The sequence below is a fragment of the Lipotes vexillifer genome, unplaced genomic scaffold, assembly GCF_000442215.2.
Source record: "Lipotes vexillifer unplaced genomic scaffold, Lipotes_vexillifer_v1.1 scaffold871, whole genome shotgun sequence".
NCBI lineage: Eukaryota > Metazoa > Chordata > Mammalia > Artiodactyla > Lipotidae > Lipotes > Lipotes vexillifer.
In genome coordinates, this window is record NW_006771782.1 from 1,053,047 (window position 1) to 1,064,545 (window position 11,499).

Genomic DNA, 11,499 nt, shown 5'->3' on the forward strand with positions numbered 1-11,499 from the left:
TCCCCTTCAACCGCCTTCATTACTCCCTGCGAGCAAACCCTTCCCAAGTTCCACATGAACTGTGCAGTCACGTGAGTGTGAACAGACACAGGTGGTGCTCTGGCATCACACACACACGCACGCACACAATAACTTTCCTAGATTTGTGTGTGTGTGTCATTGAATACATTTCCCAGAACATTATGAGAACTTCAGACCGCCAAACCAAAGACTTAAATATTGGGGTCTTCACAGACAGACCCCATGCTTCCTGGACTTTAAATTTTAAAAAAAGAAAGAAAGAAAAGAAAAAAAGACAAAAACGAAACGCTTAGTCCCTTAATAAACTCTGATATGCTCTGAAAAGGCAAGTCAAGTAGGAAAAATTTTCCTAGGAGGAAAATTTTTTTTAAAGCCTAAAGAAGACACGAGAACAGGGGCCACTTTATGCTGCAGCCAGCAGAGGCATTCCAACATTCCGTCAGCAGGATTCCAGCCAACCTGCACAGTGTGCTTTTATAAAGGTGGCCCCAGGCATTTCAGGGCAAGATGTGGCTGTGAAGTCTACCTGCCCCCTCATACTTTAGAGGAGCTGGCACAGTGGCTGTCAGACTTGCCTGAGAGCCATGGCAAAGAATGGACTTGTAATTTACATCCTGGTTATCACCTTACTCCTGGACCAGACCACCAGCCACACGTCCAAGTTCAAAACCAGGAAGCACAGCAAACGCCGAGTGAAAGGTAACGGGGTTTCTCCGTCCCGCAAAACTCTAGGCTAGCTCAGGGCAGGGAGGAGCTGGACAATGCTCATTTCACGATTCTTCAAGGACACCAGCTCCGGTGACCGTACCGTGGCTTCAGGTGCATATGGCATTTTCAGGGGACTGAGTGACCTCTTAATTTTCTGGGACATTTTGATATTTAAAAGAATCAAGTGGTAGGCTGTATTGTATATCTGTATTGTATTCTGTACTGTATATCCTTTGTCAGGTGAGCTTAGGCATGAGAATGTTCTTTCGAGGGTGATAACCTGGATACAACATCAGGTATTTGGAATGAGGGATCAAGTAGAAGAGACTGATTAACAGGGTATATACCATTTCACTCGTAGATATCGTATGATGTTCACATATACCTGCAAGATAACTATAATCTTATTAAATGTGCACTAGAGGATAAAGCTATTGGTCATGTGACTTCCGTTTCATCATTAGTTATCATGTAGGTATATTTTCATATCCCTGGCAATATAAGGACGGTCTATACTATAATATATTTTTAAGATTTTAACGTCATAGAGAAGTTGAAACTCTTTCACTTAAAAATATTTCAACAAACCACGTCATGTAGCATTTGAAGACATTTTAATGCAAAACAATCTCCAAGCAAACCCAAATTTGGGGTGGCTTGAATTGGGCTAAGAGATTAAAAAAAAAAAATCCTGCAAGGAACAACGATGATGGCAATGTATTTGCAATATGCTAAAACCAAATCAAAAGGAAAAGCATCAAGAAAAGTGTGGGGTGATGTTTTATCTCATCTTGAGTCATTTTCGTATCAGGATATTTCAAGGTAAATATTAGGGCACTATTTCCTTATCAATTTCACTTCATTAGTAACAAAACACACCAAAGATACAAATAACATTAAAGTCTTGATTTAACACAACACGAATGGCTGGTGGGTAAAAGGGAGCTTATCCTGCACCGTGTTTTTAAGATTACACAGTGCCCTTTTCCAGGAATATTTATTTATACACTTTAGGTCTGATGCAAAGTTTAAGTGGAATCTTTTTTCCTTATTAAATATTACACTTCTCTGTTATTCCTTTTAATCATAGATTAAAATATTTCTCATGACTGATGAAGACAGGAAAAGGAGGGAGAGAAGATGTGGCATACTTTTGTTGCCAGCATTTGTTTACCATAAAGAAGGACTTAGCAAAGTGGTGACCACCCAGTAAGAATGCAGGGAGGTGTTTGAATATGTGAGTGTGTATGTATGTGCTGTGTGGGTGTTTCTCAGTTGTAGTTCAGGTTATTATGCCCTACCCTCCAAGACACACACACAAGCATGCACACATGCTTTTGTTTGTTTTTTAACAGACTGGGTCCACATTTTAAATATCATCCTCCCAAAGCAGTTTTGCTCATTTTTGCCATGAGATCCGAGAAAGTAGATTCTACAGTAAGTGAAACCATTAGCCTAAACTTGCTAAACGTTTCTTTCCCCCATACATTTAAAAAATATTTTAAGTACCTGGAAAGTATACCAAAGTTTATGAAGTCAAAAGCGAAAGCCATTTTTTCTCTCTCGATCCTTTCCACAGAATTACCCCCTATTAACTGTTAGGAGATAGCATCCCCAGAGTTTTCTTTAACAGCCGATTAAAAATTGATACTTTTAACAAAATAAGAGTTGGCTATCCAAAGTACTTGGCAGACAAATTAATTGACTTTATCTATTAAATCTTGGATAACCTTAAATATAAGGCATACCTCAGCCCTTTTAACAGCTGCATAATATCCCCTTGTGGATGGGTCATGACTTATTTAATCTGTTGTCTCTTGGTGAACTTTTGTGTTCATCAAATCCATCCCTTTATGATCCAATGCCTCAGTGAACTGCTTTGTAAACAGATATTGATCCCCATGCTAGAATATTGTGATGATACACTTCTAGAAATAAAATTGTAGGTTAATTACACTGTCTCTCAAAATGGTAGCATGAACCCACGCTCTCATCTTCAGCATATAAGAGCACCCATTCACACCTTGACAACCTGACATCCTATCATCAGGTTAAGCTGTGCCAGCCTAACAAAACCCAAAAACCTTCTTTTAATTTGCATCTCTTTGATGGTTAACAAAGTTGAGGTATTTTTCATACGTTTACTGGTCATTTATTCCAGGAATTATTTCTGCATTCCTACACTGTACCTGCTTTTGGAGAACAATAATAAAATGAAAGGGAGCCTTTTTTTTTTTTTTTTTTTTTGCTCTTGGATGCATTTTTAATGCATTCATCTCCTGTGGAAAGAGCACTTTTAAAGCATTTGTCTTGTCTTAATGGCCAAAACACTTTGTCCATATGTTAGCATTTGCCCTATTTCGTCTTTTCAGAAGTGGTGGGGGGGCCAAGATATAGCTCATTCATTTGTGCATGTGTGTGCACATGTGCACGTGCATGTGTGTGTATGAAAGAGAGAATAAGCATCTAAGGTCATGGATTTCTGTCTGATTTCCTCACTGCTATTCCCAGTGCCTAAAATAGTGGCTAGTACATTAAAGTTGCTTCACAGGCAGGTGTTGAGTGAGTGATTATTTGTGCATGTTAAGGAGTATCAATGTGATCATTATAAGAATATCTCTTTCCCAGTCTTCCCAGAAACCACTTTGATATTGGTCTTCATGAATGACTTTTCAAATATTAAATCCCCATGAATGGGTTAGGGAAGCCATTTGTGACATTGTCAATTTTATCATCAATTGGGATGCTGGCTGCAAGGAACAAACACCTAACTGGCCCTTCAAAAATAATTCAGTGTGGGCTTCCCTGGTGGCGCAGTGCTTGAGAGTCCGCCTGCCGATGCAGGAGACGCGGGTTCGTGCCCCATTTCGGGAAGATCCCACATGCCGCGGAGCGGCTGGGCCCGTGAGCCATGGCCACTGAGCCTGCGCGTCCGGAGCCTGTGCTCCGCAAATGGGAGAGGCCACAACAGTGAGAGGCCCGCATAACGCAAGGAAAAAAAAAATAATAATAATAATAATAATTCAGTGTGTTCTGTTGAATAACAAGTGAAGGCTCTGGGCCAGGCAGGTTCCGTTCTTTTCTCTGCTCTGCCATCCCCAGATAGCAGCAAAGTGGCTGTAGCCATTCCACACATAATGTCCAGACATGGCAGCATCTGAAGGCAGAAAGATGGGGAGTCTTCGGTTCCTCTTTAAGGACAACTTTGGGAATTCCCTGGTGGTCCAGTGGTTGGGACTCGGTGCTTTCACTGCTGAGGGCCTGGGTTCGATCCCTGGTCGAGGAACTCGGATCCCACGGGCTGTGCAGTGCGGCCAAAAAAAAAAAGGAAACTTTTCCTCTAAGCCCCCATCTAAGTAGCAAGAAATGGGTCATGTGCCCTGTCTAAACTCACCACTGGCAAGGGGAATGGGACCACCGTGATTGGCTTGGGCCTGTATTACTTTGCTTAGTATGTTTGGGCTGCTCTAAGAAAACACCACAAACTGGGTGGCTTATAAACAAAAGAAATTTATTCCTAATGGTTCTGGAGGTTGGGAAGTCCAGGATCAAGATGCTGGCAGATACAGTGTCTGGTGAGGGCCTACTTCCTTGTTCACTGACAGCTGTCTTCATGCTGTGTCTTCACAAGGCAGAAGGGACAAGGGAGCTTTCTTGGGCCACTTTTATAAGAGTACTAATTCCATTCATAAGGGCTCCACCCTTAAGACCTAATCACCTCCAAAAGACTCCACCTTCTAACACCATCAACTTGGGAATTAGGTGGCTATTCAGACCGTAGCAGGCTTCCATAATAGACTGGGTAGCTTAAACAACAGAAGTTTATTTTCTCAAAGTTTTGGAGGCTGGAAAGTTCAAGATCAAGGTGCCTGCAAGGTTGGTTTCTGGTGAGGCCTTTCTCCTGGGCTTACAGTCCACTGTCTTCTCACCGTGTCCTCTCCTGGTCTTGTCATCTGTGCATGTGTGTCCCTAGTCTCTCTTCCTCTTCTTCTAAGTACACCAGTCCTGTTGGACTAGGGCCGCACTCTTATGACCTCACTTAACATTAAGTAACTTTTTAAAAGCGCCATCCCCAAACACAGTCACACTGCGGGTTAGAGCTTCAGCATATGAATTTGGACGGGACATAATTCACTCCATAACAGGACCCAACCTGTGCACAGGGATATCAGCTTGGTGCTTTGTGACCACCTAGAGGGGTGGGATAGGGAGGGTGGGAGGGAGGCTCAAGAGGGAGGGGATATGGGGATATATGTATATGTATAGCTGATTCACTTTGTTATAGAGCAGAAACTAACACAACAATGTAAAGCAATTACACTCCAATAAACATGTTAAAAAAAAAAAAAAAGAAGAGGAGAACTTTAAGCTTGATAAGGAGATGGACAAGTGCTGGGCAAGAGTGTTCCAGGCAGAAGGAACACAAAAGAAGCATCCTGAGATGAGACAGAGTGCTCTAGGATGCATCCGAAATCAACAAGTCTGAAGTCTGGTGATGGAGGGCGAGTCCCACAGAGTGGGGCTGGAGCAACAGACAGGAGCCCCATCCCCCAGAAGGACCTTCTAATATTATTACTCCCACTAAGCCCTTATACATCTGCCTGGCTAACTTATTTTCATGCATTATTTTCCACGTACACTGGGCTCAGTTTCATCAAAATCACCCTCGCCTTAGATTCTGGATTCCAAAGCTTTATTTTATTTTGTTTTATTTGTATCTTATTTTAATCATATGCTTTTCATTCCTCCTACCCCACCCTACCCTAAAATATCCTCAGAAAAGGATGGAGACCTGAGGACTCAAGTGGAAAAGCTCTGGAGAGAAGTCAATGCCCTGAAGGAAATGCAAGCCCTGCAGACAGGTGAGATCCCATCTCATCTCAAACGAGATAGGAAAAGAAACTGTGATTTGTCAGCAGTTCAAACCATATAGAGAGTACATGTTGAGTTGTAAGCGACATTTCTTTAAAAGAGACATTGACAAGCCAGAGACGTGTCCAGGAGAAAGGATCTAAAAGCTGGGGAGATGACTGTTTGGGGAAATTAGCTTGATTTTCCACTCCCTACTCTTGTAAATGGTTGGTAGAGAAATAAAACCAGGCATTTCAATAATACATTTTAAAAGTCCGTCCATAATTCTTCTTTAATGGGCAATGAAAGAAAACTGAAGAAGTATTAACTAGCTAAAATAATCAGCATTATTTAGATGTTTACTAAGTGCCCATTGGGAGATCGCCAAGGTTGAACTAAACACAGGATCAGAGGACTCACTCCCAACAAGTAGGGCAACACATGCAGAGAAGACCAGTGGTTAGAGCCACAGCTTGCCAGCAGAGGGCAGCATCCAGTTTTCCTTTTTCATGGAGTAGCACTCCTGGCAGCCTATGCAGCTGTACCCACTGCTGTCCAGGAGTTACTCTGCTGGCTCCCAGGGCAAGGAAATGAGAGCCACACTAGGTTAGTTCAGGAACATCCCTGGCTTGTAAGGTTCACATCCTCAGGAATGAATACTCTCATAGCAACTCCAAAAGCAGAGCTTTGAGGGTCTCACAAGAGAACTGCCCAATTATAAGACTTACTACCTTCCAGGAAGACTGAAGTTACAGCTTTTCCATCACTCCCAGGCCAGCTGTATGTTATTGATCCTGAGTCATTTTTACCATAAGCAACGTTGCCTAGTAACACTGGTGACAGGGCCCTTTATTAGGTTCCCAGGGGAACAGAATTAGAAAGTTAAAGGACGGCCAAATGCGTTTGCAGAAGGGGAGAGTTTTGTTAACCCTCTAACCACAGTTGGGGACTATAATAATACTTTATAAACATTAACACATTAATCCTCCAACAATTTATGAGATGATGCTGCTATGATTATCCTCATTTTACAGATGAGAAAACTGAGGCACAGAGAAATTAAATAATTTTTCCAAAGCTTACACAGCTAGTAAATGTCAGAACTGACACCTAAGTCCAGGCACTACAGCCCTGGAGCCTGACTCTCCAACGTTATGCCTTGAAACTATCTTTCTATTTGTTTTATCCTGGGTAAGATAAACAATATTACCAGGGCTCAGTTATCTGCAAAAGAAAAGCCCTATCTCTCCACATGCAAACTCAGACTTTTGTTTTTGTTTGTTTTTTAATAATTGTGGCACACCAACCAGTTCCAAAAGTTCCAAGGAAATTCAGCACATAATGGAGCTACACAAACTAGCGAACATGTATATATCCAAGCAGCAGGAGGCTAAGGGCCAGGGTTTAAGGGTGAGGCAGACCTGGGTTTCCATAGTTGTGATCTTATGTGACGGGTATGTCACCTTTTTATAGGCTAAGTTGTTAATCAGTAACAACTTCTTTAAGCTTCACTATCCTGATATGTAAGGATGGGCATAATAAAAACTCACTTCATGGGATGGTTGTGATTATGACATGAGTTCATTTATGTAAAGTACTTGGCACAGTGTCTGACTCATACAAAGTTTTCAGTACATGCTAACTCACCATTGTCACTGCACGTCATTCATTCCACAACTATTTATTGCTATTGGCCAGATCTAGTCCTGATTATACTATAACAGCATCTTAATATGTCAAATTTCACATCTTTACAGTCTGTCTCCGAGGCACAAAATTTCACAAGAAGTGCTACCTTGCTTTGGAAGGCTTGAAGCACTTCCATGAAGCCAACGAAGACTGCATTTCCAAGGGAGGGACGCTGGTTGTCCCCAGAAGCTCTGATGAAATCAATGCCATCCGAGACTATGGTAAAAGGAGCCTGCCGGGAGTCAATGACTTTTGGCTGGGCATCAACGACATGGTCACAGAAGGCAAGTTTGTAGATATCAATGGGGTCGCCATCTCCTTCCTCAACTGGGACCATGCACAGCCTAATGGTGGCAAGCGGGAAAACTGTGTCCTCTTCTCACAGTCAGCTCAGGGCAAATGGAGTGACGAGGTCTGTCGTAGCAGCAAGAGGTACATATGTGAGTTCACCATCCCCTAATAGACCCTTCTTGAATGTGTCTTCCAAGCAAGAACGGTCATGATTTATAGGCTGATGGATCCTGAGAATAAGTCAAAATTGTCCTCCCTCATGGGACTCTATGTCCACAGGAATATAAGAGTCAGCCAGTTTTGCTACCACACTGTATTGTGATTTTGCCCTCCCTGGGGTATGGGGGAGCAGAAAATAATGATCTAGCCATGTACACACTGTTAAAGGGGCTTCTGCAAAATGGGATATCAGACCTTTCTCACTCCTGGTCCCTCTTACTTATATCGACCAGGTTAGTGTTAAAAATACAATAGCCAGGGCCTCCCTGGTGGCGCAGTGGTTGAGAGTCCGCCTGCCGATGCAGGGGATACGGGTTCTTGCCACGGTCTGGGAAGATCCCACGTGCCGCGGAGCTTGCGCGTCCGGCAACGGGAGAGGCCACGACAGTGAGAGGCCCACGTATCACAAAAAAAAAAAATACAATAGCCAGAAAAGCAAGCTTAGAATACCTGGAAGATTTTCTCTTAAAAGTTTAGTATATATTTGATTGATGAGGTGCTACATAATCCAAAAACTTTTCAGTCTGATGTTCAATCTGTTCCATCCTAATGGTAGTATCTTATTAGTCCATCACACTTTCTTTGAGTTGCAGCATCCCCTGGTGGGACTATTATCTTCTCTGTCACATCAAAACATGAACATCTCAGAGAGGTTCTGATTTAATTCCATTTTCTTCAAACCCATCCTACTCCCCCCAGCCCTCCAGCCATATACACATCTTTTTTTTTTTTTTTGGAAGTTCCAAGTAAAGATCTGGAAGGAAATATTAAGGCAGTATCGGTAACCCTAAGACAGAAGAGAGTAGCAGACTGTATAGAAAAAGAAAATTTTTAAAAGTCTACTTTTTCCCTGCATTAACATCTTTACCTGACTTTATGAAATCAAGGGTGGATATGACATGTTAGTTTCCTTTTTTTTAACATATTTTACATACTTATATATATTTAACAATCATATATTTAAGTCTATTATGAGCAATCTATATTTGGAGGTTGAAAGCTGGATTTAAATAATATTATTTTGGAGTCACATGTCTATGTTATTTTTTATTATTCTGCTATTCCCACTAAATTGTTTTACTAGATTGTGTAAAGTAACGTCATTGCTTAATATGAAATTACGAAGTTAAGATTGGGGGAAATGGGCTTCTTAGAAGCAAACAATTCTAAGTATATTCTGTTTTTCAAATAAATGTCTTTTTTTTTCTTTAAATGCTGATTGTGTTTTGGGAGCAAAATCCTTCTCTACAAACTTGAATTATGTATGTATGCTTGGAAATAAGTGTTAGTTCTTTACAGTGCACAATAATAAAGCCTGAATTCTGATCAATGTGGATGTATGTGGGTATTGATTACAGTTATTTAAACTATGTTGGTTTATATCAGACTTGACAAAATTCAGGAGGAAATACCCTGGATTTAATCAAACCGGTGATTTAGATGTACTACAAGGATAGTTTTACTTGACAATAAAGAAGTAAAGTCCATGAAATTCCCTGGTGGTCCAGTGGTTAGGATTCAGCGCCTTCACTGCTGGAGCCTGGGTTCCATCCCTGGTCAGGGAACTAAGATCCCAGAAGCGGCACAGCACAGCCAAAAAAAAAAAGTCCAGGGGGAGGAGGAGACTTAAAAACAAAATTTGTATCTGCAATTGGTTTTGGTTGACGTTGGCCAACTTCCTATGCCAACAGAACCACAGTCTCCTTAAAGATAATGACAATAATGAGATTCATAGATAGTATGAGTAGCATATTCCAGACACTGTGCTCAATTTTACATAATTCTCTTTTATCTTTGGAACAATCTAGGGATTTAGGCTCTAGAATTATTTCATTTCACAGAAGAATAAACTGAAGAAGAGAGGTGTGGTAATTTGCCCTAAATCACCCCCAGGATTAGTGAAGTTGTGACAAGAAGCCAACAAGTTGACTCAGATTCTACATCCTTAGCAACTCAGAAGGAGCTGTGACAAGGTCAAGTCTGTTCAAACAGGCAGTGGAAGTGGACTCTAATCCATCTCCCTGTTCCCTCACGTCGGGTAACAGTTTGGGCCAACACCTGACCTTGATGGGGCATTCACTCTGAATCTGCTTCAAAAGGGTTAAATAAAGACAACTCCGGTTCACACAAGTCAATGTCAGAGTTTGGGTACCTAGGAGATGGTGATGGATAAGGTCATGTTCCTCCAAATGCCCCAACCAGAAAGCTCAAGAGAAGCTTAATTCAAAGGAACAGAGGAAGGTTAGTTAGTGAGGGCAAATCAAGATGAGTTACCAAGACAAGGGGCAGATGGATGGGAGACAGAGCAAGATTGGAAGGAGTAGATTAAGAGATTATCTGGTTTGCCTAGGGTCAGACTCATGACCTTGACTTTATTACTTAGCCAACATATCAACCAGAAGCCACACCCACTCCTTGGAAGCTGCCTGGACTATAGCATAGCGAATTCTGAAACTTGGTAGAAAGAATGCCATGAGCAATTAGCAATGTCTCACAAGTTCATGATAGGAGGACACCAACATTGATACTACATAATTGTCATCCCTAGTATAAACCCTTGGCTTCCTGCAGTTATATTTAAAGTAGTCAAGTCCCTATAAGATTTACCAGAAAGCTGATTCAAATCTCTAAAGAAGTGTTTCTCAAGCGTTCTTGTGCTTAAAAATCACATGGGAACCTTATCAACTTGCAGACCCCATAGATCTGGACTGAGGCCCCAGATTCTTCATTTCCTTTTTTTGTTTGTTTCAATATATATTATTGATTTATTTATTTATTTATTTATGGCTGCGTTGGGTCTTCGTTGCTGTGCGTGGGCTTTCTCTAGTTACAGCGAGCGGGGGCTACTCTTTGTTGCGGTGTGTGGGCTTCAGTAGCTATGGCTCGTCACCAAGGAAGCCCCCCAGATTCTTCATTTCTAAAAGCATCTAGTGCAAGCCAACAGGGCTGGACCACACGCCACAGTCTGAGAGCAAGTGTCTGAAACTGTAGCTACTTGCCCAGAGACAGTCTCTGCCGATTCCAGAAGTTTTGTTTCCCTTTAATTCAAGTCAAGGGTAGGATCTACAATTCATCTGTGTGAAGAACAATACTAAGAGCAATTTCTCTACCCATCACAGATGCTTCCATCCATATTGTTAAATGAGGTACAAAGTAAAAATCAATTAGTTAAAGGAAATAATAGTTGAGATTCAAATTAGAGATTCGAAGGAGAACATATCTCAAGGTTCAATGGGTCCTTTCTCTTCTCTAACAATGCTGAATAACATTTCTGAAATTAAAATTAAGATAGAAAGTTTTTCCTGTTCTTACATTAGTGAGAACTTCCATAATCGTCACCAAATAAAGCACATCTAACGAATGAAGAAGCCCACCAATTTTAGCTACTTAAGTAACTAATTTAATCTGTTGTAAGAGATTCAAAGGGCGCCTACTAACTATAAAGCATTGCGCTAGGTAATATGGAAGGACAGAAAGGAAGTAAGTTATGGTGTCTGCGCTCCAGGATATTACAACCTAGTCCACAGGAGGAGAGCAAGACTCTCCACTGGAGTCTGAGAAGAAAATACTAGTAGCTCTAATTACATACGAAAGTTGTGAATTTACAGATTATTACTGTCCAGTTTAACCGAAACCGAAAGCCACAAAATGGGCACGGATTTAAATAAATTCCTGGAAATAAACACCAAATTGAATATACACTAAGAAAAAAAAAATTGT

General features: G+C 41.3%; 1 protein-coding gene across 1 annotated transcript; it reads left to right on the forward strand.

The window, feature by feature from the left end:
- Positions 1 to 605: 605 nt before the first annotated feature.
- On the forward strand, positions 606 to 7,729 carry CLEC3A (C-type lectin domain family 3 member A). The gene is made up of 3 exons (XM_007447142.1): positions 606 to 720; positions 5,508 to 5,591; positions 7,338 to 7,729. The coding sequence occupies exons 1-3, from the start codon at positions 606 to 608 to the stop codon at positions 7,727 to 7,729; spliced, it is 591 nt and encodes a 196-aa protein (XP_007447204.1).
- The last annotated feature ends 3,770 nt before the right edge of the window (positions 7,730 to 11,499 follow it).